Consider the following 27,473-nt stretch of genomic DNA (forward strand, 5'->3'; position numbering starts at 1 on the left):
ATCCTGGGTAATTGAGGTGTGGCTGAAGGCCAGTTGAACTGATCCCTAAAGTGTTCTGCCCATCGATCCAATCTCCTGGATTGAGAATGAATAATATGCCCATCTTTATCTGAGATGGTTTCACTGATATTCGGGTTCCTAATACCGGTTTCTTTAACGAGTCTGAATAGCTGCCTACTGTTACCTATTGCTGCTGCCTTCTCCATCTCTCTTGCTTTCGCTAACCACCACTGTTCACGATCATTACGTAGGCTTCTTATAAGCCTGCGCTTAAGTTGACTCCGCTCTTCGTTATGTTCAGAGCTAGGAGGGATGAGTTTTCGAGCATCTATCAGTGCGGTAGATGCTGTCGAGATCCATTGTTTTTCCCTGACCTTATGGCTTACCTTACTAGCGGATATCACTGCTGTTTCCACAGCTTTTTGGATGTCATTCCACGCTGCTTCGGGGTGGATACAACTTACATGTCTGTCTAACTGTTTTACCAGTTGTTCCTGAAATATATTCTTAGCTTGCTTATCATTAAGTAGAACCCTTAGAGGCTTTCCTGCAGTGTCTTTCCTACGTCCAGTAAGTCGCAGACAGATACGTGCTCGCACTAGAGCATGATCTGAATCTAAACATGTGCTCCAGAATGAGTGACAGTCTTCTATCGAGCCCCTCCATCGGTGGCTGATAGCGATGTGATCTAATTGGGTCCAACGTTGGGACGAATTCGGGGGTCGCCATGTCAAAAGATGTTTTTCCTTATGCTTAAAGTTAGTATTTGCAAGAAATAGGCGGTTATCTGAGCACAGCTGCAACAGACGGTCGCCATTATCTGTTCTTTTAGACACGACACCATAAGATCCACCCAGGTGTCTTTCCCTTTCACTTAGTTTACCTACTTGAGCATTGAAGTCACCTGCTACTGTTACTACATCAGAACGCCTAGCTTTTCGGAGAAGGTCAGAAAGTTTCCTGTAGAACTCATCTTTTATATCGTCTGAGCTGCAGTCAGTGGGAGAGTAGGCAGAGACGACGAAGAGGCAACGACGAGTTTCCCTATCTTTCCGAGTCCTTACTGATCCGTTTAGTCGGACAGCGCATAGACGACTGTCTACTGGGATCCAGTCTAAAAGAGCTAGTTCTGCCCTACGACTTAATGCTATACCTACTCCAGCGAGGCCACGGGAAGCAGCATCAGGGCTTCCAGATACACGAAGCGTGTATCGAGATGAATCTTTATTTTGATTAGGTGCGGTCAAATGAATGACACTACTCGGATCTTGTATGCGCGTTTCGGAGACGCAGCACACATCGATGGTGTAAGATTCTAGAGTCCTAGCTAAGGAAGCCTGTTGTCCTATTTGGCACAATGTTCGGACATTAAAAGTTCCTACATGTAGTTTAGAGCGTGGTTTCAGGAGACCAGGAATAACGTTCTGTGTACTCGAATCGTTTGCCCTAGCGGTGCGAGGTGATAAAAGGACGTGGGAAGGGTTAGTCGTGGAGATAACAGAATTATTAGGTGTAGGAAGGATTTGAAAGTGACCAACTTGGTCTCGTGTGCAGTTAAGGGTATGAGGGCTAGTATCACTTCCCGGCTGCCCACACCGTGGAAGGGTATTTCTTGAGGGACCTGAAAAAGAAGTTGGATTAGTGTTGGTCTGAACGACCTGGGAGCGTGACCGCAGTGCCCAAGGGACAACTGCTTGAGGCCGGTCACGCACGGCCTTTTTGTGGGGGATGTTTGACGTGTTAGCTCCGTTCTTCAAAAGTCCTTACCGCCGGAGACGGATATCCGTGGGATAAGGCGAGGTGTGCATTTTTAGGGTCGACCTTTTCTAACCCCACCCCTCCTTGTGGGAAGGCAGCATCGCTGTCATGCTGGTTGTCTGAAGGAAACACCTTACTGCTTTCACACCTTTGTACAGTCAGCAGTACGACTTCGCCTTCGGACCTTGGGATTGCTGCTTTTAGTCTCACCGCTCTTCAAACGACCTGTCTGGCATGGTAGGACCTTGAGGAACGATTGTTCCAGCCAGTATAGCTCGATTGGATCATCACGATAGGCGAGCCCGACCACCACGTCAAGGTAGCAGCAACAGTCAAGTGACAGACATACATACGAATCAATGTGCACACGCTCTCAATTCGATTTAGTGAATAAATTCCCTTTCACTCGAGTAGCCCCTTGGGCTCGTGTACAGAAAGCTTTCATATCAGTATGAAAATCGCACAGCACATTAAAAGGTTGCATATAATAAAAGCTGCATCCTCTTTTTTATATATATTTATCATATTTGATTACTAGACTTTTCATGATAAAAGAATGAATGCAAAAAAGACACATCATAATTACTTTGATGATATCGTTTTGATGAACCAATTCAACTGGGATACGTTTTTCAATTCCACTAGTAAATAAATTTGTCGGTAAATGTTTTGTTTGCTGTTGTAAGGTATCTTCTAATTTTTGTCTTTCTGTCGATGATAGGTCAATAAGAGTAGCTTCTTTAGCATGTAAGGAGAGTAATTTAGTTAGCGCTTCGGATGTTTTTCCCTAAGAATTATCAAATAATAATAATAAGTATTAAACATTGAAAGGACAATATTAGGCAACGAATAACCAAAATCGTAAATCTCAGTAAATACTGGTGTTATGATCTGTCAATCCGATTTCATTGACTAATAGTGGACACTCTTAATATCTGACTTTCTCACTAATGCGAGAGACAGAGATCACGAGGCGTTAGAAAATGCACCGTCAAAAAACCAAACGAATATGTACAGAAATTATGCATATATTTATGTGACCGTGAAGTAGTTTGAATTGAGATATGTGAGAGGTAGTGATTTAGGCCATATGAACGACCTTAATCCTTGTCCTGTACACCGGATAATGGGAAATCAGTGGCTTCTAGCTTTGTTTTGGCTTTTATACCCTAAATTGTGATGTTTGACTATAAATACGTCTGTAACTATTACTGTGCTTGATTTAATATTTACACACATTGTGAACTACGATCATGGATCTCCTCTCCACCCACTGGAATTACCCGTAAATACAATACACAAAGTCGTAGGAAGTCTTCTAAAAAAAAGGATGATTACCGGAACTCTGTGCACAACAGAAAGAGTCAAGTAATTCAAACTTGAACAATGTGACAAAGCGACGTATCATAATTTCTACTCGATTTCTCCATATAACTTCAAAATAAATTGTTATCAATTGGTTCTTTTTTCTTGAACTTTATATTCATCAAATTTGAAGAATTTCATGAACTGTCATGTTACATACAAACTAGCAGTTGATATGTATATATGATACATTCAACATGATTTTGTAACTACTATGTGTGTTACACCTAAGTGCAAATTAATTTTACAAGACTGGCAGGATCCTGATCCTACATTCACCCTGGGTAGTGAGCAGATAGAAGTAGTCGAGAAGTTCGTGTATCTGGGTAGCTGGTTGTTGAGACTTTTAACATATTACCATAACTTTATGTTCCAGTTTCGAATGTACATCTACAAACTTTAGTTGAATGGTAGCATGATTACCCTCTTACACATACAAACAGTATAGTTCAGAGCTGAGTAAATAAACAAATAAGTTTAACAAATGAGTTAAACTTATGACTAATTCCCCTATGGCAGAATTAAAATAAAACCTACACATATCGAAGTATAATAAAAGCATGTCAAGATTGATAGATAGGTAACTCAAATAGTTGACAAATGTACTCCGCTCACAATAACAATAATTTTTTTAATGCACATTTATGGTTCAAAAAATTTGATTAAAATGAATAAATCATACAAGCAAAAAAAGGAAGCAATGTTTTACCTTTGCAATATGCTCTAACCAACGACCTAATGAAACAAAGACTAGTAACATTGGTGATGTTTCAAATACAGTACGTGGACTATGTTGCCAACGATTCAATATTGCAATTAATAAAATAACGACAGAATATAAATATGCAATCGTTGTAGCTATTACAATTAAAACATCCATATTTGCTATACCATGTTTTAATGATTTGTATGCATGAATATAAAAATAGCGACCACCGAATATCTGGAGTAAAAATCAAAAAAAAAAGAGAGGAAAAGATATTATACTAATACCATCAATAAGCTAATGATCATGCGAAATCACTTAGTCGAATAAGGCATCTAAAATTATTATATTCATTTAAAGATGTGATGGTAAATAGTTTAACTTTGCATTGAGTTGTGGGTGAGTACGGCTGAGATAAAACACTTATCAAATGTTTCATGATTTAAAACGAATCCTTAACAGAGGACAGATAGATTATGATGAAAACTATGTTTAAAATGAACAAACTCTAGAAACTTTATATCTTAATATTAAAAAATAAAATGATGTGAACGAAGACCAGGGTTATCCGTCAGCTTCAATGTTCAATAAATGTAATGTGTATCCAACACTTTCACAGTCAGTTTTCTGTTCATTTAGTGGATGAATGCTACATATTAAAATATAATTTTCATTTAGAATTTTGTCCCAAGGTCTAATTTTCACTACATTTGCATTTAACATGTTGGGCTGCGCTACACTGAACCTATTTGTGATCAAGAGCTGAAATAAATTCCTTAGTGAAAAGTCCACTTACTCAATAAACATTAAAAAAATGATAGAAATCGGTGAATACGACACGCTCGTTGAGGACTGAAAACATTACGAATAAATTCTGCCTTAATAAATAGTATAATCGTTTTAAAATGGTCGCGACCAAAGTTGAACAATTAAACGTTAAATAAAGAATCATTGTAGATTAGAGAGATAGAGAAAAAAAAACACTAACACAGTTCACTGTTTTATTACTGATCACTAACGTTACAATTTGATTAAGTAAATTAAACATTGAAATACAACTAGATTATTCATTGATGAAGAGAGAGAAAAATAAACACTGACTACATAGAGAAATGGATAAACGAAATAAATCAGGGAATAATTCACGAAAAATATTTTTTCTATAAATTACAATTTAACCTGATTATTCATGGAAATTTGATCCGGTTATTGATGAGTTTGTAGGTATCATTACCAAGTTATGATTTGATTTATAGTTTTTCGTGAAATAGGTCAACGTAAAATAAATATATCAGTACAGCAAGGTAAGTCTGTTTACATTATTATTATTATTGTTATTATTATTATTACTGTCATTATTGTTATATTGAATAAAGAACAGATAGAAATATTAAACATCTGACCTAATGCATAAATCGTATATCATTAATTTAAGCTGTTATAAATTACACAGAGAAAAGAATTAGTAATCGAAATACATAACAAAATTATGAAATTGACAAAAGGTGAACGACTAGACGAGTGAAGTTGTTGCATTGTCGATTTTATATTTAATTTGCAAAATGTAAGCACTCCAACTAGCATGACATTTGTTATTCTAAATGAAATGGATGTAATCAAAATCAATGAGTATAAGGAATAAGTAAGATATTCCAAGCATATTAGGATTTATGACCCACTGTCAGTTTTGACGCTTCAATTCAAATCAATTGGTTATATCGTTCAAATCAACCAACCAGCTTAACTACTACAGAGTACGTTCAAACTGAGTTTTATCTGTTTTGGTCTTGGTGGCAAGATAAAATCGTCATTCATAGCAAATAAAGTATAACTTAATTTCGGATACACGAAGCTAGATTCAGTTACCGAGTTACATATATGTCATGAGAAAATGTATGTGATTATCGACTACACTTTTTTACGAATATAAACAACTTAACAATGAGGTCTCTCAAACAACTAGTAAATGATAATAATTAATCGTATAAGTGTACAATTTATTTTATTCTTATTTCATATACTACAAGAAATTTCCGTTATTCTATCTATACGATAAATTCAATCAGCGTAAATAATGATCAGATACGTGTAAAACTAATCAATCGAAATAAGAGGGATTTCAAGGAATAAATATTTATTGAAATCACGAACCGTTCAATGTTAGACCACTACTAAAACCTGAAAGCGTCGGACGACACTTTCGTTTCGGTGTAGGATTCGTCAACAATGAAAACCCACGCGCGATTACAACCCAGAACCTCTGGCCGCGCCCACGAACGTCTACCATCTAGACCATTGAGTTGACCCTCATTCAACGGCTCTGATGTTCAGCTTTATTCATTCCATAGTGTTAAGTATGTAACTATATCACATTCAACATGGTTTGACCCTACTATTCGCGGCTTCTCACTAGAACTCTGGGAATTTCCTTTCGAAGTCAGTCGCTGGTGAGCAAATGATAACTGTCGGTAAGAGGTTGCGGAGATCGTTGAATTATATTGAAACCATGGACCGACGTTATACATTAACACCGTTCGATAACAGCTCAGTAGTCTAGAGTTTAGGTGTTCGCGCACGGGACCAATGATATTGGGTTCTCTTTCCGCATGGGGATCGTGGATTTGCATTGTTAAGAAGCACCACATTAGGATGAGACAGCCGTCCAGTGTTCCCAGGTTTCAATACTGATCTAATTTAGATCGTTCCATGATTTTGATCAAATTTCGCAATCTGCGTAACCCCATAATGACAATAAAATATTCATACTGATTACATTATGTGATTCATTGGCAAGACATATATATATATATATATATTCTGAAAATAATTCCTATACATCAAAATAAAATTAAAGTACTGATCGATATAATCTGAACTTTGCGGCGAATAACTTAGTCAAACAGAGTACAACTACAGCAATAGTTGAGATGATGAAATAAATAATGAGCGAAGATAGCTCCACAAAAATGCTTGGAAGTAAAATCCTGTTTTACACTATCCAATTAATTGATGTTTCTAAAAGGGGATCAACATTGGTTACTTGATTAAGGTTTAATATATCGTGTATTCACAATTTCTAATGCTTTAATGATAGTGATTTCACTACAGTTCACAAATTCTGCATAAATTTTAAGCTTCAAACTATTAACAACTTCGTCATGATTTCTCAATTTAAACTAATTCCCAAAATTGTGCGTTTTCGAAAAGAAAACGCAAACTCTTCCCATGTTATTATTATTTGGCTTATTAATTTCTACCAACCTGGTCATGTCTGTATACATTAGTGTAGATTCTGCAATTCTTTTAGGAATATATTATCACAAGTTAGATCACTAACAATTCTACGAGGATTCTTCTTATTTATCCAATCACCACTTACTGCTCCTTTGAAACAATAAACAACAGTACTAGGATCGAGTGCCAAAGGGAATATCAATTCTGGGATGCAGGTACATCCAGTTGACGAGTCCCAAGTTTAGCCACATCCTATTTATTCTATAAAAATAATAAAACGGCTTTGAAAGGACAATAAATAATGACATACATGTGAGTGATACATTGCTACCACATTTTCCTTGTCATTTGCAATTGTGTGATGATAGTGTACAACAATGTTTCCACAAGTTAACGTGAACCCTTATAATAAAAAACGGTAGATATATGTATTAGTCTCCTATTTCTCTTCGTAACCTAATCCCATACTCATTTGTTATCATCAGTGAGAAATTTTATTTTTGAGAATGAATACATTTTACTACTCACTCTACATATATCACAATAAAAAAATTTCTACACTACAAAATATAGCCTAACTTTTGAAGAAAAAAATCTGATTGAATTCAAAAGACCATATGATAAGGTAAGAAAATAATTCTGATAGTTAGGCATTAATTTCATCAAACATTGATATATAGTTGTTTCTGGGATTACAGCCAACAATTCCATCTTATGAGCAATTGTCATTTGACTATGTTGTATCATAACATTTCATCGATTGATCGGTATAAATAATAAATTAAAATCTATTCATTCAATCATAACAACTCTAACCCGTAATAAAAGAGAACGACGGCCTACTTGTAAAATAATAATAAAAATTTGTTTGCTTGTATAGTAGAACGGTTGCGGAAAAATTGAATTTATCGAAGATAATAAACAATAGAAAAAAAAGACAAAAATAACTAGATAATAATTACACTTGATGTGTTCCTATTATGAATTTGTTGTTCATAAACTATATGAATATACATGTTCAAGGTTAAGAAATGATACAAACATACGAAACCATGATATTACCCTATTTTTTATACCATGCAACGTGTGGAGTTTTAAACAAATGAATATTACCAACTAGCTGCTGATGTTTGAAATGTAATCACCGGATAGTTAAAGTTTTCAGAAGCTCATTATTATCTCACAATGACGAATCTCAAACAAAATTTAAAAAAGATCAAAGGTCCTAGGTTTGTTTCCCATGTGCAGAGTGGTAAACATACATTGTCTAGGAGACCCACACTAGGACGAAATGGACGTCCAGTACCTCAATGGTTGTCTAACCTAACAGTTCAATAATTCCCCCAGTTCTATACTGTAAACTGAAAAGCATTAAATTAATCATAAAACCGGAGCTATTGTTATGTACAAATCTTAAATAGATTTACCAAATATAAATATAAAACTTTGAAGTACATAGAATTTAACTGTACTGTACACGTTGCGAGAATGTATGGTATTGTGAGTGTGTGTGAACAGATAAAAAGTCAAAGAGCAATGGAGTAGATTTTTCTTTTCTTAAGGAAATTAACTAAACCTAATGTTAGCAATGAATCATAAAGGTTATACTCACCAAACTATGCGAAATCTTTAATACAAAGATCAGCTTACTGATATTATGAACGATGCTGACTAAGACTATTGAGTTAATATTAAGGTATTTAACGCTGTTCGTAAAATGTATCTCTGTACTGCTAATAGTCACGGGTTAACATTATAGATTAAAACTCTGTGATTGATCATGTCATGAGTGACCATCACCATCATCACCGTGAAATGAATACGTAAACAGGTTAGGAATAAAACAATAGCTTTCTAGGTATTTTAATTGTCACTAAATATATTTAAAGCATTACTGACACATTAGTAAAAACAATGAATGTATACAGTTTAGGTGATATAAAAAAGATTTTACGCAACAGGGTTCAAGATGTATACATGCCTGTAGTAATCTAAAAAAAATTTTTCATAACTTGAACTCTTACTTTTAGTGCGACAATAACTTTTTTTTTTCTAATGTTCAATAAAAGTGTAATATCTAGCATTTCCGAGACGTTTTCTGTTTGCTTAAGAAGTGAATTCTGAACATAAAAGCATAACATTTACTTGTGATCTCATTTGAATCAGTTAAATCTACCTAAATGTATTTTCTAAGAACCTGCCAGTGTAACGCATTCCAACTTACCAGATGAGAGAATTAATAAAATAAAAGTTAGAGATTGAAACGGTATCCTCCGTAAAAACTACAGTCTTGTAAATAGCAGTCACTCACTAATTGAACAGGAAAACGTCCAAGAATACTTTATTACACACACTTATTAAATATTGAAAAAATAGGTGAGCTACATAGTTATGGCTCGTTATCCTATATTTTAATTTTATACCCAAGAAGTTTACTTATGAGGTGATCACGAATAACAATTGCTATAACCTTTCCATTCCTCGTATCCGATGTTTTATCTTTTAATATCTTCATTTGTTCTGTATTTTAAGAGATCACTGAAACAATAATAATAATAATAACAATAATAATAATAGTGTTTGTTACTGATATCGACAGATATAAGTAGTATGTATAGCCAATCGTAAGTGGAATGCCTGGAGGCAGAAGGTTGAGGAAATTGAAGAGAAGAGAACGAAAACAGAGAGTAATTGGTATGGAAACGAAGGAATAACAAATTCTGAGACAATTGATGGATATTTTGCAAATGGAGTATTTACTGTACGGTTCTCAGATTCTATCAAGATATTCTATAATGTTTTAATAAAATATATTTGGTTATGCCCCAACGGTGTTCTCGTTCACGACAGCAGTATCATATGTTTTTATGAAGACAGTGAAACATTGTTTTACGAAAGACCAGTCCTTTATTTCTTATAATAAATCTAAGGTAAGTATGCTTGAAGTGCCTATGGTTGTATACCTTTAAAAATATGCTAGGATTCTATGAAAATTGTAGATTCAAGATTTGATCGTTTACTGTCTAATTGAAAAATATTATGAGATTTAAGAGAATGAAAACGCATCTATGTTGTACACACCTAATCGAGATATAGATGTTGTTTATGATGAGTTTAAGGAATTTCATTCATCATCTACAAAAAATGATAAGCTGAAAAAAAGAATGGATCGATAAACCCTTTATATATAACTTTAATAAGAGACAAATATGATTATCTTTTTAGATGCACTTATAAGTTTTAAGAGAAAACTCAATATATCACAAAGGAGATCAATAAATCGATACCTTTATGCAAGAAAATATAAAATTGTAAAGAAATGAACATTTTTCAGTTATTTATTGATTAGAATTATTGAGTTAGTTTCATTAATCAATGACCGGTTGACGACACTTACTACTACTTATTTTTATTATAAACAAGTTATGCTTTTCTTACAGATACTTGTTTATAATAATAATAATAGAATTTATGAAATCTTAAAGAAACCCTTGACACTGAGATTTCGAGCCCTTTAGGTCAGCTTCACATTAAGAGCCCTCTAAGTTAACCTACTCCAATCATAAGTGATCTCTGTTATGTTTAAGCTTTTCTGTCGACTTGCTTTAAAAATGCAAAACGAAGCGGAATTGCTCTATCATGTTGAATAAAACTTGGTTAATGTTGTCTTTCTTCATTAACAGACTTTGGTCAGCAATCAAAAAGTTACTAGTCAAAGGATAATAATTGGTTATGATGATAAAATGATTCTAACCGACTACTGAATTAATGTATTGAGGCATTAAATAAAGGAAACAAAACTATATCATCAATCATTAGATATAGTGCAAAATAATTGAAAGGAATCAGCAAGAAACTTTGAATGAAAGTTTTAGCAAACTAATATCATTGTTGAGTAAACCTATATTTCATTAACATTCAGACTTTTCATTTAGCCTTCAAGCAACAGATGTTACTATTAGGAATAAAGCACAACAACCAGATAGATGCTCGAAAACTCATCCCATCTGGCTCTGAACATAACGAAGAGCGGAGTCAACTTAAGCGCTAACAAGAAGCCTACGCAGTGGTGGTCTAGCTTCAATTGACTCATGAGTCCAACTATATAATTACTAAAGTCTCCACAAAGCCCCCTTCTGATAATAATTTATGAGTTTAAATTGTTTATTTTAACTAGAAATGGTGACTAGTATAAGAACAGATTGAAAGAAAGCTAGGGGTGACCCAAGACATGGTATAAGGTCTGAACCATGTCAAGAGTAGTAAACCTTTTTGTTCAGATCGACGAGACGATTGCAATGCATGATTAGGCACCATAGCTGATAAATGGTTAAAAATCCGTCAGAGTAGTTTAGCAAAGTTTTTAGTGTCCCTCTTTTTCTTTGTGGCTATTGTGATATGATAGGTGGCTACTTGACCGATAAATATGTATGAGTCACGTTCTGGGCTTCTTACAAGACAAGATATTAGATGACAAAAGAAGACACATCAGTGGTACATACTGAAATATTTATGGAATAACAAAGTTCACCTACCTGTATTGGTGTAGCTAATAAAAACATTAACATATTTTCAACTGATAATCCAGGTATTATCATAGGTGTAGTAAAATAGTGTATTCTATGCTCATTTGTATTATTCGAATTATTCAGAAGATTCTGTTGTTGCTGTTGTTGATCATTCATTGATATTTCACGAAAATGTGTTGGACAACTTTCTGGTACATAATGTGGCCATAATAACATGAAAATAATCATAATCATCATTGTTGGAATAGCAAAAATTAAACTGAAATAAAATGAACTACGCCACCTAGAAAATTTTAGTTGTGTATGTTTTTAGAATAACAAAGAGAAATAATGATATTACACGTTAGTTTATAGGAAATTTATACTAAGATCATTTACATAAATATTTCGTGATATTTAGTCATCACAACAGATACGAAGATAGATTTGTTTTGCGGGAGAGATAGGAAATATGTCAAATAATTCTCGATAGGTTAAATCTTGCTGAAAGATTATATGGACCTTATTTTATCACCAAGCCAATAAGCAAGTAAATAGTGTAACTATGGAGAGCCTATTGTGGATGAGTTATTCGTCCTGCTTAGATTACCAAACACGTATCCCAATCTGGACAATCTATGTATTAAATATAAATTTTCTATAGGCATTTAGTTGTTTTTTAGAATCCATCTTTTGATGCATCTTAATCCTTTTTTTTCTTACTCAAATACGAGGTTAGTTGGGGATTCAGAAAGCATGGATGAATCAGCAAATCGAACTAGCATATTGTGACACGACTCCTTTTATAAGTGTTGAATGGTCACGCAATATTGTGGATTGGTTGAACTTAGAAATTAACACCATTGAATCCCAGCTCAGTGGTCTACAGCTTAGGCGTTTACGCGTGAGACCGAAGGTTCTGTGTCCAGGATGGGCACTGGTGAGGAGTCCCATATTAGGACGAAACAGCCTTCAAGTGTTTCCAGGTTTTTAATGATGGTCTAACATCTATATTTTCATGATTTCAATGAAACTCAACAACCTCCACAACCCTAAAATTACAATGGTTAAGTAATTAAGTAATCTTTCAAATGGGGATTTTGATAAATCAATTAAATTTTGAGAACTATGGAGCGCTGAACAGTTATTTTATCCTCACTCGGAGATGGATGGCAGTGTCAATCGAAGAACTTATTAACTAGGATTGAATTCTTGTTCTTCAAGCCTTGCGATGGCTGATCCCGTGAGATTCGAACTTGAGTTACTTAACTTTATAGTTTAAGATACTATCACTGAGTTATCCAGGCAACGACGGACTTTCTCTAGGAATGAGATGTATTTATGATTCATTGGTAACTACGCTGTGACCAACGTCATGTTTGTCTAGTTCCTTTAGTGCTGATAGAATTCTATGGATTAGGTAGGTAATATGACGACTAGTCACTCGGCCCCCGAATGCCCTGGTACGGCCGAGAGTGGGGAGAGTCCGCTCTCCCTCTCCAAATGCTCTCATATGTCCACGCGAATATATAGCCTCTGTCAGGGAAGTCCTACTCATTGCCTTCTCATGGCATTACTGTTGTTTACGAAATTCAGAGGACAAAAAACGAATATCCGGAACTTTAACCGGGTTGTTGGACATAGAAAGTTCACCTAGGGGAGTTGAAAAACCCTGATTCCAAACCAATGGTGCACATGGGCTTCAGTATCCTGAAGGAACAAATGGAGTATGAACCAATCGTTGGTCACCAGGTACCATGGGACTGCATCTCCTTACGATGCTCCACTGCCTTGTGGACTAGACCTTCAGGTCAAAGGTATAGAATCCATTTGAACGTTCCGTGTGTGAAAATCCCTCCATACATACATCCATAGCTTCTTCTCAACGTTTTTGTTGTTTGTACATTATTGTTAGTATTTTTTGATACCATTTTGTATTGTGGTGTTTCATTTCATGATAGTTTGCTCTGTTTCTTCTGTTGCTTTCATTGGGTTTCTATATTCTTCTTGAACTGTACACAATTTGTTTTAATTGCTATTATTATACGGCTGCCATATTGACTGCTCGCTCTTTGATTGTGCGGTTTGATTTTGACTGGGATCGTGCATTTTTGGTTGTAATTTGGAGCACTTTCCCAGAAATTGAAACACTTTGTGTTATAAAACAGCCGCTCAAACGTAATCTTACTTGATCTATCCAGAAAGGATAGAATAACGCTTACCTTTTGGTGTTTTCGATTGAATATTTTGGTATCAATTGTCGGTTGAATAACTGGGTAGTAACAGTTGTCGGTTGAATAACTGGGTAGTAATATATGTTTAGGTAAATTTGTACTTTTGTATATATGATGAAATTTAGAACCGTGACTACATCAAACACTTTGTTTTGATTTCAATTGAAACGAGTTTCTAAACTTTTACTGTAGTTATTCAACCACATCCAGACCTATTGGAATTTAGGTTTGGATATTACAGTTCTAAACAAATATTGGTTGGCTGCTTGGAAGAACTTACGGCTCTAAACAAATATTGATCGGTTAGCAGCTTGGTTCGAGTTTACAGTTCTGAACAAATATCCTTTGGTCGGTTTCTTGGCTATCGTGTTGTGCATTTTAATCTTGGTCCCCTGAAATTTGGTCGCTTCGTTCGAGATGACAAACCTCGTCAAAAGAAGATAATTTCCAAGCTCGATGGTGCTGATGGACCCAAATTAAGCGACGAATCCCTTTGTACATAGCAAGTGCCTTCTGATGTCTTTATGTCTCATGGTTCAGATACAGTTAGGGCTAATTATAATGATAGTGATTCTAGTTGTGATTTAATTGCAGATGATCTAGAAAATTTTAGTTTAGATAAAAGGCGAGGGTCTGAGATGTCAAAACACAATGTCGTGCCTAAACTTCCTTTAGTCGGTCTAGAATTACCAAAGGTTGAACTAAGTTACTTTGACGGACAGCTAAAACAGTATTGGAGGTTTATAAAAGAATATGAAACCTATATTGCATCGAGAGTCGGTGATGATAGCCAACGTCTACTATACTTGATACATTACTGTAAGGGCAAAGCGAAGGCAGTAATTGAAAGTTGTGTGGTAATGGATGCAGCAGCGGGTTATAAAAGGGCCAGGGAGATCTTGAAACGATTGTTCGGACAGACTCATGTAATAGCCCGTGAAACTTTGAAAGACTTGTTCAACTGTGTAAACTTTGATTATAATAACGCAGAACATCTGTCAAACCTAGCTATAAAAATGGAAAATTGCGCTATTATTCTGGAACAGATGAATTATACTGCAGATTTAAATTCTCTGGCCACTTTGGAGAGATTGGTGAAACTATTGCTTCAGCCCATGCAAGTGCAGTGGGCAGAAGTAGTAGATAAGTTGACCGAGGATGGTAGAGAACCAACTTTTGCCGAGCTTACCAAGTTTGTAGCAGCCCGCGCAAGAGTGGCTACAAGCAGATTTGGACGGTTAGCAGAGCGTCCAAAAAAGGGATGTAGCACCAGGGTGAACTGTCATGTGTTATCAGAGCACTGTAGTACTTTGACTGTGAGTAATAAGTGTGGTATATGTTCTGGCAACCACCCCGTCGATAAATGCACACGTTTTGAGCGCTTAAAGTGGAAAATCGATGGTCTCAAGTTAAAAGCAAGGGTATTTGCTTCTCGTGTCTTAGACAAGGTCATAAGGCTATCGAATGTAGATTGAGCAAGCGCTGTACCGTCGACAAATGTACGAAGAAACACCACCCACTATTGCACAATGATCAGACAGTCAGCGGCTCGGAGGAAAATTCCACTGCGGAAAATTATTGTGGATTCACCCAGTTATTCAACTGACAATTGATACCAAAATATTCAATCTAAATTACAATGAATAATAAAGTGGTAAGAAATATATGAAAAATTACCGAAAACACCAAAAGGTAAGCGTTATTCTATCCTTTCTGGATAGATCAAGTAAGATTACGTTTGAGCGGCTGTTTTATAACACAAAGTGTTTCAATTTCTGGGAAAGTGCTCCAAATTACAACCAAAAATGCACGATCCCAGTCAAAATCAAACCGCACAATCAAAGAGCGAGCAGTCAATATGGCAGCCGTATAATAATAGCAATTAAAACAAATTGTGTACAGTTCAAGAAGAATATAGAAACCCAATGAAAGCAACAGAAGAAACAGAGCAAACTATCATGAAATGAAACACCACAATACAAAATGGTATCAAAAAATACTAACAATAATGTACAAACAACAAAAACATTGAGAAGAAGCTATGGATGTATGTATGGAGGGATTTTCACACACGGAACGTTCAAATGGATTCTACAAAAGGCTCGGGGTGTGGCCCCCTAAGAAAACCACCTGCTTCAGTCTGGGCACCTGGGCAGTATCATAGCCCTTACACAAATGAAATGAGATTTGTGAGGCGCATATTTATCTGGTGCTTTTTTGTACCAATATTTATGTGTTTAAATAAATAAATAAAATAAACTAAGTTACTCAACATCATGTGCACTAAATGATAAGTGTCCCACTCATCTCACTTTAATTGACTGGGGCGGTCATATCTCCTTAGATATAAATTATTTTCTGATGATTACGTTCTAGTACCATTTGGTATGAAAATTTCAAAGAAATGTTGAACTAAATAATATCTACATTGAATGTTAATATATAAACTTAGATTCTTTCTTAAATTAACGTACGCTAAGAATGACGTGTAGGTTAGTATTTATTAGAAACACTTGTTGTGTAAACGCTGAAGACAAAGAGAGAGGGAGAGACATTGGTCGACATTTTAATAGTCATATGGAACAAATTTTAAACTTGGACAAATCTCTACACTAAAATAATTTATCATTAAAGTTGAGATATGAAGAAAGTACTGCCATGTTTATTTTCACGCGACAACATCAAAACAAAAATAAAATCAATGACTAACCATATATATATATATTACATTAATGACATACCTAAGTAAGGAACTTGACTCATGCAAAACAAATATAGCAGAGAAGCGCCCGTCCGTGCCCCCAGGTTTTCACGTTGGTCTAACATCGATCGGTTCATGATTGAAATGAAATTCAACAATCTCTACAATCCCAAACTGAAAATCACTAATTCGATTGAATTTAAACGAACGAGTAAGTGTTTGTGTAAGTATAACCATCACGACATGGCTAATACCGATTGGAAAAAGGCTCTGGTAACCTGTCACGAATGGTAGACGGATAAGCGGGAGCGAACCCTTAAGGATTGTACGGGGGAATATTTCACAATCATTGAGGATATTGGTACAATCCAACTCACAAGTTTTCGACAAAAAACTGAATATATACATTGGCAAAAAAGTTTGTGACAAACTAATGTGATTATAATACTAACTCTAGATTGGATTTAAACTTTGTTTTGAAAAAAAATTAAATATAAACCATACAAAAAAGGAATTCAAATAACTGATTAAAGTGTTTCATTCCAAAATAACTATATTGAAGAATAGATGAAATACATTTGAGTCAAAATTCTAAAAAAATTATATACACACATATTGATAGAGAGAATTTAGAACATTTAAACTGATTGTATTATCTACAATCTAATGATAATTGACGAAACATTACAGTAAATACACACAGAAAAAAAAACATACTTCAATTTGTTTCATCAGATCACGAGGTCCAATTTCACTCGGAGTGTATACAATACGAAGACATTTTGTATTTAAGTCTAAAGTAGCACTATATACACCTTTAGTTTTGTTTAGTGTGGATTCAATTGTTGTATATTGGGAAGGATTGGTTGGTAGTTCATGGATCTAAAGAAATTATGGGGAATTAAGATGAATACGAAAGAGAAAAAGAGGAATACATTAATGCAAACATGTTGACAAAACTATATTTCAGATGTACTCAACAATTATATTCTGCTTTGGAACAAATATATCAAAACATTATAGTTTTTTGAGAAAAAATTGTTAGCCCATACATAGAAAATATTACTGGTTGAATAATTTCGACGTAAATTACACACAAGAGGAAAACACAATGTTGAAAATTTATTGAAATTGATGTTACCAATAAACTTCACCTCACTGATGCGCAAATTAGTGTGTATTATAAAATCCAGTAATTCTAATTATGCTACAAACCCATTTGCGAGGTACAAATTCACGTACTCGGTTATGAACCGATTTCCAAGTGCGAGTGTTATATCTTGTGGCCGAGTGGATGCCTAGTTGATGTGTGACGCGATAAGACCGCCAAACAGGGAGCAGCGAATTATCGATTGGAACAGTGACACACGAAACCGTACGAGCAGTCTACAGTGCTAACCGGTCCTGTGATCTGCCTAGCCCAACCAGTTAAGTCCAAAACACCAATAACAGCCTCAGTGGTATGAATCATTATTTACAAACACACTGGGTTTTTATACAAACCAAAGTAATCAATAAACTGATTATAACTCAAGAATCGTATGATAATAAGTCAAAGGTCAAAATAAAGCTAATGATAAGAGAAATACGAATATGAATAGTTCAGTTACGTAATAATTGTACAATAGGAAATAGGCATATTACATTGATCCATAAATAGACCTAAAAGTTACCATTCGTAATTCACCGGGGGATATAACACCTCCCCTTTTTGAGAAATCCGGAGTTGATATCCGGATTTTAAATTTCTCGAATTCCTCCTCCCCCACGAAAGACTGTTGGATCCTCATATAGCCAAGCTACTATTAATGTGACATTATATAGAACATGTTTGTCATATTTAACAGAGAAACAGAGAAACAGCGAGGGCTGGTAATATTAACTGGTTTCCCAAGCCGAAGTACGTTTAGCAGGGTTCAAACCTGCAACTTGGTAGTTAAAATTCGAAACCCCCCTCCAGTTAATAAACCAACGTTCCACCAGTCATTTATATTAATAACATTGGATCAAGTTATGACTTGTTATTGGTTGTCATTCACCGACATTATTTTCACGTTCACTTATTAGTTAGCTAAATAGATGATAAGTGATGTAGATTCTAGCCATTTGATAATGTATAATAATTTTTATACATAAGTTTATAACACGTGAAAGTTGCAGTTCTCAACTTTAATGTAAACTGAAGTGGACCGCTTTGTGATAAACTTGTTCTTTGAAAGTAGGGTAAACATCTTGTCAACAAGAGTGAAACAAACTTTCTATACTTCTGTGAAATCTCCTGAGTTACAAACTCACCACGAATAATTATATATTCTAGTGTAGATGACAGCGATATTTAATCTACGTGGTATTAATTAATGAGCAAATCTGCGGGCAGTAGATCAATGGCTGAAAAGTCGAAGAAAGCATCATTTATGATGGAACTACAAATCAACTGTGTAAAATAAACAGTTAACACCGCTGACGAACACCACTAAACATAGTTACTTCGAATAATAGTTCACTTCAGTCATATACAAATAAAGAGATTCTTGTTAAGTAACGTATATTTTTTTCATGGCAGTCAGTGGCAGACACTAGCACAAGAGCTCTTGATCGATGGCGGTTGAATACTGTCTCTAGCTCAAGGAATATGGCTACAAGTGAATATTAATAAGTATGTCTACGTGTCGAAATCTGAAGAAAGATAGACATTGATCGACATAACCATGGTCTTGTGAAATAACCAGCCAGTTTTCGAGCTTTTTCTATTTCTTGATGATCGGGAAAACTGTGATTTAAGAAGGCGCATTAGTCGACCTGATTACTCTGTGCTTATCATAGTTTCTAAACTCTACCTAAAATTATTGTTAGTTAATCCAACTGACAATTTTGATATAATTACGTTTACATCACACATATAATGTATACATATTAATCCATACTAACCGTGAAATGAATAGTTCCCCGTCCAGTATTACCATGTAAACTATCATGTTGTTCTAATAATGTTGCAGAAAAGCCTAATTCTTCAACTTTTTTTATCAATTGTTTAACAGTGATTAAAGTAGGTTCATAGACGATCTCCGCTTTCATAGCAATTAATGCAACCAAAGCTGAGTGAACGCCTGGGAAGTTATAACAGAAAAGAGAGAAGAAATAAGCAAACGAAAAATAAACACAGCGTGAAAACTATTGTTGTTCATAAAATTCAATAGAACGTCATATATATCTATCTATATTTAGGTCAATTCCATTATATTTTTATGTAAACGTAATTAAAAGAAGAAAATATTTCACCCAAGTTGCTGGAATGGAACACTATAAGGTCGATAAATTTGCAGAGACTCTTCCAACATTTCAGAAGTTTACACAAACTTCAAAAATCATTGAATATGAAAAAAGAGGGAACGAAAACAAAAAGAACAAACGATAAAGTTGAATATCCATTTATTTTACAAGGAAGGAAAAGTAAATGTATTAAAGAGATAAAACATTGAGTCCGAAAATTGTATACAAACTAATTTTTAAAGTGAAGTTTCAATCCGAGACATCGGTTTTTCGATTTTTACTATTTCATAGATAAGTGTTTAAAAGTTTATTTATCATTTATTTGAACACATGAACACTGTTACAAGGAGGCACTAAATATATATGCACCACACAAATCAGATGATTTGTGTGAGGGCTATAATACTGCCCGGACGCCCAAACCGAAGCAAGTGGTTTCCTTAGGAAGCGCCACTTCCCTGTTTAAAAGTAATGATAGTTGAAAAATTCGACAAGAAAACTGTGATATTAAGAATACAGAAGTCATACATCAACGTTACCAGAGAATTGTTATGAACAATGACAAATTGAAGAAATGGACTTGACATCTGTGCATACGATATTCAAGGATTAGTGGTTCCCGTTTGAAAACAACATGATTTCGTACATTTTTTTTGTCTGATAGTAAAATTTTAACCATTCAAAATATGACTAATCTATGTGTCCAATAGTTGGCTGTTCAGTATTAAGAAAAAGTAAATAGATAGTTTAGAAGATTCTATTTTGTGATATTTTTTGTTGTCTATCATTAAAATATCTAGTTCAAACATTTTGAAAATTATCATTATTGTAAGATGTTATTGACAATGCTGAGTTTGAAATTTCGCATGATGGACTGATTTCATTCAGACAACCTTTGGAAACCAGGAGGTACTGGAGAGCGGTTTCATGATAATATTAAACTATCCAGTAATATGTATACAAGACACCACCAGAGATTGAACGCGGAACCTTCAGGTCTCGCTTTGAGCACTTGACATTGAGATCACTGAGCTAGTATCTAAATGTTTAGATTTCTAACTTCAATCAATTCCCAATACTGTGTAATCATCATCCATTGTCATTGCTTAGACTTGTTGTACGCTTAACATGGTTGAGAGTTAACACTACTTTCAAGAGTCACACTCATATGCATTGTGTAATGTTTTAGTTGAACAACAGACAATGACTAATTTATCCACATAAAGTGCAAAAATTAAGTCTTAAGTACTAACTAAAATGAATTCTTTATGATCGATGTCGTTTGGATTTTCTTATTTCAATGAAGTGAATGAAACGTGAGTGACATTACAAGTTGAATCGGATAGCACATCATTATATATAACTAAATTGTAATTGTCAGAAGGGGTTTTGTGAAGATTTAGCATTTTCATAGTTGAAAGTGTGAGTCAATTGAAGCTAGACCACTGGGTTCGAATCTCGCGAGGCGAGGTCGTGGATGCGCACTGCTGAGGAGTCCCATAATAGGACGAAACGGCTATCCAGTGCTTCCAGGTTTTCCATAGTGGTCTAGCTTTAATCAACTCATGATTTCAACTATGAAAATACTAAATTGTGGTTATTTTATTTTGTCTTAAGCAAATATACATGTTAACTAGAAGAACAAAATAATATTTTGAAAAAAAAATATTAAAACTTTCTAACCTTTTAATTTTAATAAATTCTGTTCAATAATATGTACACATGAACTACAAGTCATTCCTGTAACATGTAAATAACATTTTTCATGATGTACATTTAAATTTATTCCTTTAGTTTGACATGATGTCGATAGATGACCATTGGAGCTGGATAACGTAGTGGTATTAGTAGGATTAGTGCACAAATTTTTTTTAGATAATAATAATGATGACGATGAATATGGAGTAGTATTAGGTAAATAACGGTTCAATGGAACTTCAGATAAATAATTTACTGTAGTTGAAAGTTGTAGTTGATCTAAGTATAAAAAACATCATAAATGAGAACAATGAATTACTTCAATTCTGTCATACCTCATGCAACACTATAAGTATAGAAAACGAACACGGCGGGGGATGGGAAAGTTGAAATACTGAAAGGAATTTACTAAAACTAAATAAGACAAGATTCTTATGATAGTTTATTTAAGTATATATTATTAATTTCTAACATTTTGTACAGTTTACTAGAGGATTCTACAGTTTTGTTACATAACTTACATTGATTGTACACCAGTAACCTAATGAAATGGTGTCATGTATTAGTTTGATCACAACCACAAGGATTCGTTCATTGCACTCTTAAACTTAGAATGAATGTTCAGCGTAAAATAATGAAAATGGTTTTACAATAGGAGATCCCTACGATTATACTATTCATTTCGACAGTACACAAAACAAGCAATGTATTGCGCAATCAAACTCTTTTGATAATTAGGCTAAAAGTTGGTACGAAAAAGTGATTTAAGAGAGTCACAATCCACGGATAAAACCTCTGATCCCTCTCTTCCTCCCTTCAAAATTTCATCTCAAACTAAGGTACATGTAGTCAAACATAAAGTGAGATTAGATTTGACAACCGATCGTTACCATTTTTATCAATCAAACAAGGTATGTATGTGGTTGTTGTGACTACTAATGGTAACAGTTATGTTAACGATTGACCGAATAGCTGAATCTGTGACTAAACTAGTTGACAATCAGATCACTAAATCATAAACGCGCAGCACTACACCACAGTCATATGAAATATTTTATCGCATCATATTTCCTCACGGATATTTAGAATGCTAGCCTGTCCATACACAATAAAAGCTACCAAAAGTTTGACACCTAGATATTTCTTGAGGTCGTGAGTGTACACTTTTGAGGTGTTCCACACTAGGACGAAACATTCGTTCAGTGCTTCCAGGTATCCAATGGTTTTCCAGATAAGATCAATTCATGGTCTCAGTAATATTAAAATTTAGTTGAAAAAGTTATTGATAATGTTATTTATACAATTTAGATTATATGTCACAAGCTGTTAAACTAGGTAAAAACAAAGAACTGTTCAAGATAAAATCAACCAGCATCTCAGATCGAAGGGGGTAAAGTTCACTTGATGCTGCCTTCATATAACATTTGACAATACAAGAAAAATATTTTACTAAGCACATGTTCGTGTACGTGGCTTGTTCATACACTTTTTAAGTGAAGGCTAGTGATGCTATCTGATTGTCGAGACGGACGTGTTGTAGGCAGAATTCAAACAAACAACTTCATTTGGAAAGGTCTTAAATGCTATTTGTAGTCGGAATTTAGAGTGGTTTAATAAAAAGAAGCATATTAATGGGTTTTGTACTATTATAGTTACAATTGAACACATGTCTATGTTGTATATCACTTTCTTATCGGTCAGCTACTTGATTTGCAATGGCTATATATATAATGATTTCGGAGGTCTTTTGAGATTTATTCAGCGGGTCAGTATCATTGAATTTTACGCGGTATGTATGACTCACTATTTAGTCGATAAACCTTTTGTGGAGTTTCAGAGTAATGGTACATTTTATTAAACGCTTTACAATCTACATCTTTAGAACTGTCTAGATTTAGTCTCATCACTGGGAAAATAAGCAATACAAAAACCCTCTATTCATTTCTTTGTATTTTATTTACAAGTGACTTTGGTATTACTTTATCTTGGGTTGTGCTCTTGTTGAAACAAACGGATCAAGGTTAAACGGAAGTATTTTCCTAGTAAGTTCATGCTATATTCGTACCATTTTGATTAGAAGAAAGAATGTTCACATATGTTGAATTACTTGTAACAGATGAAGTTTGAAAACCAAGCTTTTGTAATTCTAAATGAATTTTGTCAACATTAATCTCCAATAGACCAGAAGCGATGTGAACCAAATCATCCTGAGTTAACGCTTGTACCTTTGAACTCTTCTCCAGTATGAATTTGCCCTCTTTATCTGATAGTGATACACGACAATTCTTGAAGTTGTATAGTTGTTTAACTGGTTCTTCATTGAAATACGATTCAATTTTTCGTACACATGAATGGCAATGCATCCCGTATATGGAAACAGTAATTTCACAACCATTCAGCTGAGGCATTATTCATAAGAAAAACAGATGGAACGAACAATAACTAATTTGCTAAGGTGGATTAAGGTTATTAGTTATTATAAGTGAACAAAACTTAGAAAAAATCACAATCTTGGTCGGCGACAAAGATCTACTATGCATTCTGTGAATGAAATGATCAACTAATGCATTCAGTGATTTTTAAAATCCACCTATTCGGTACATATTTGATGGAATCTTAAAGCTGTCCACAATACAACTTACTAAACAACAAATATAACAGACAAGTATTCCAGTTTTCGTCTTTAAACTAACGTAATAAGTCTAGATTATACATTGAATAAAACTGCAAATTAATTAGCTGCATTAATTTACAAACTCTGATTGTAGAAATAAAAACTTAGGTTTCTGTTTTATGTAACCGCAATTTATGAGGTTTATCATGTATGTTTACTCAACAATTTCTTTCAATGAGCAGTTAATAGTTATAGACTGGCCAGAATATTTGTAACTAGCTCCTAATTTTCCAACGTTTAAATAAACCTACGTACAAATATTCGACAAAACAATATTTTTCAAAGTACTCCTTCTCTATCAAAAGATCATATGCGGTCATTAAATGATCTAGTCTGCTTGAAACACATTGAGCAAAGGTGCTTTGTCTGCGTTTTCAAACCCACAGAAGTTTATACGAAAATAAAAATAGTATATTCATTGACGTAGTGTAATCATTAGCCGGACAGCATTATTTATTTGTTTTATTATTTTTTTTGAACACAAACATTGGTACAAGGGAGCACCAAATAGATATGCGCCACACAATAATAATGAGGTCAGTAGTTATTATCGATTTGTGTGAGGGCTGTGATAATTCCCGGGTGCCCGCACCGGACAGCAAGCAATAAATAATTAATAATTTTCAGACCTCAAAAGATTGAGAATAGTTCTTATAAAGAACTAGAATCAAACGAAAAGTCACACACGAAAAAATCAATATGAAACTTATTTTATGTGATTATTCAACTAGTTACATTTTCTCATGATGTTTTCACAAGCTATAAGTAAACCACCTACCACTAACAAGAACGTTTAACTCAACATATTAAAGTTTAACTTGAATGACAAGTAGGTCGTTAAAAGCTTTTCTGGATGAGTAGGAATGACATAAAGACCATAAAATGTCGCTTCTGTAGGTGAAACAATCACCTAACGCAACTGTTCAGTCAGTTTACAATTGAATGATCATTAGGTGGTGATTAATGTCATGTATGTCAGGTCCTTCTTAGTGCAGATCGAATCCTATCGATCAAGTTTCTATGTGGCCACCAGTCTACGTGGCTCGACATTGCGTGCACTATGTTGAGATAAGATCAATCAATTATAAATACATTTCAGTCCTACGGGAGGTCGGTCGCGGCCCGGATAGCTCAGTGGTAACGTCTCTGACTGTGAAGCTGGGTGGCACGGGATCGAATACGTCAGGGAGCATCATTTCTCTCAAGATTACAAGTACGCCGTGCTGAAGAGTGCTAAGTAGCACGAAACCTAGGTCCAGGGTTTCCTGTTGACTACCTCCAATCACCATATTCTTCAATTAGTTTAAGTATTCAGACGGTTACGAATCTTTCGAGACTTTACATCACAGACTAAGATTGACTGAAGAATCACTTAAAATTAGGGGGCATTAGACAACCGTTTTGTTTTAGTATGTGACTCCACAGTTATGAACATCCATAATTTTGCCAATAGTCCTTAAGCCTTCAAGTTTGGTGATGTGAAACAAAGCATTGGGTAATTCTTCACAACTCCAATATTTTAGTAGTTATAATTGGTAATTTTCGAATATATGAAAACGACAAAACATTAGTAACCAACTTACTTTGCTTGTATGGTCTCCAGAAGGGTGATAATTTGTTTCATTTTGATCACAATCATTAGAAAAGCTATACACTTCAGAATTATTTGTATCTGAATTAAGTAATTTTATTCGAGCAGCTGGATATTGTTTAGAAGTTAGAAAGTCCGAAATCTGTTTCATTAAATCAGCTGGAACTAGCCGAACACCTTTATTTAAGGAGTCACAAGGAATAGGAGATAAAATATTAACAGCTAGCAACATTCCATTTTCAGACGAAGCTAAAACATGCAAATCATAGTTTGAAAGATTCATGGAATCATGATATGCTTGAAGTAGTTCATGGAATTTAATAGTATTAATTACTCCGTCAACTTTGACAATTAAAAGATTTTGACGAAAACTTTGCAAATTCGCTTTGCTAGATAGATGAATAGTTGACAGACATTCGAACTTCATTGATGGTGGAATTCTATTGTTATTTGAAGTTGAAAATTCTGTGCACATAGACATTGTTTGAGGTTTCGTAATAGCTTTAAATCCTGACTTACTGATACAATCTATCAAATCTACAAGTTAACATAAAACTAAGGTAAATACATATGTTTAACATAAAGAATATATTAGACCACCATTGAAAAACCTGGAAGCACTAAATGGTCGTTTCGTCCTAGTATGAGACTTCTCAGCAGTGGGAATCCGCGACCCAGCACGCGAAACTCGAAGCCGGAGCCTTCAGTTTCGCGCGCGAATGCCTAACCTCTAGACCAATGATCAGGCATCCAACGGTGTTAATTTCTAATTTCAACCAATCCGCGATATTGCGCGACCATCACTTATTGTCTTAAGTGAGTAACTACCTCACACCTGACACAGTCGAATTCCAGTGACCACAGCTTCATACTAGGACTGTGAGAATCACCTCTCGAAGCTAGTCACTAGTGAGCTTATGATACTCGTCAATAAGGGGTTAAGGAGATGATTAAATTTCATCTAAATCATGAACTAAAAATGGAAGATGGTCGCGCATTCTTTTGGATTGGTTGAAGTTAGAAATTAACCCAGATGTCAGCCCAGTGGTCTAGAAGTTAAGAGTTCATGAACAAGACCGAAGGTCTTGGGTTCTAGCCCCGAGTGCGGGATCCTGAATGTACCATACCATCGTGAAATGTCCCATACTAGAACCAAAAGACTGTTCAGTGCTTCCAGGTTTTCAATGGTGTTTTAACATTGGTTATTTCATTATTTCAATGAAATTTCAGTATTCACAACACCTTGCTGACAATAAATAATATAGTTACTATCAAATACAGCAAAATTCAACTCAGTATATTTCTATCTTCCCTAGGTAAACAAACTTTCCCGTGTCAATCCTTGAAATATTTAATATACGGTACTACAACCATATAAATGGTCTGGACATTAAATCGGCTACATTTTATCTATATGTATTTATAAATCACAGAGAATTCACTAGAGAGCACGCGTTCACTAATATGAGAAGTGGTTTTGTGCATAATTTTGTAGGGTAAATAGTTTTGATCATGAATCAATTGTGGATAGACCGTCATGGAAAACCTGAACAAACTGAGCAGCCTTTGCATTTATTGCTATGCCACTCAGTAATGCGCTTCCACTATACCGCCTCTCAAAATAAGAACACGGCATTTCAATGGTTTGTGCGCAAGCCCTCAAACTCAAGAACACTAATCAATCAACCAACCATGTTCATTTCCAAATTCAACCGATCCACCAAATACAGCGAC

At 34.7% G+C, this 27,473-nt stretch overlaps 1 protein-coding gene across 1 annotated transcript in view; it reads right to left on the reverse strand.

The window, feature by feature from the left end:
• The window catches only part of Smp_144970 (putative copper-transporting atpase 1, 2 (copper pump 1,2)), a gene marked incomplete at its 5' end in the record, with an annotated part of 73,392 nt that overhangs the window by 42,984 nt on the left and 2,935 nt on the right, over window positions 1–27,473 (reverse strand). The window contains 9 exons of the mRNA XM_018797213.1: window positions 2,345–2,545; window positions 3,833–4,066; window positions 11,599–11,875; window positions 16,547–16,563; window positions 17,224–17,388; window positions 19,435–19,613; window positions 21,460–21,753; window positions 23,582–23,873; window positions 25,732–26,276. Coding sequence (XP_018652277.1) covers window positions 2,345–2,545; window positions 3,833–4,066; window positions 11,599–11,875; window positions 16,547–16,563; window positions 17,224–17,388; window positions 19,435–19,613; window positions 21,460–21,753; window positions 23,582–23,873; window positions 25,732–26,276 — 2,204 coding nt within the window. The remainder of the gene's footprint in view (window positions 1–2,344; window positions 2,546–3,832; window positions 4,067–11,598; window positions 11,876–16,546; window positions 16,564–17,223; window positions 17,389–19,434; window positions 19,614–21,459; window positions 21,754–23,581; window positions 23,874–25,731; window positions 26,277–27,473) is intronic.

This window comes from Schistosoma mansoni, chromosome 4 (genome assembly GCF_000237925.1).
Source record: "Schistosoma mansoni strain Puerto Rico chromosome 4, complete genome".
In the NCBI taxonomy this organism is placed as follows: Eukaryota; Metazoa; Platyhelminthes; class Trematoda; order Strigeidida; family Schistosomatidae; genus Schistosoma; species Schistosoma mansoni.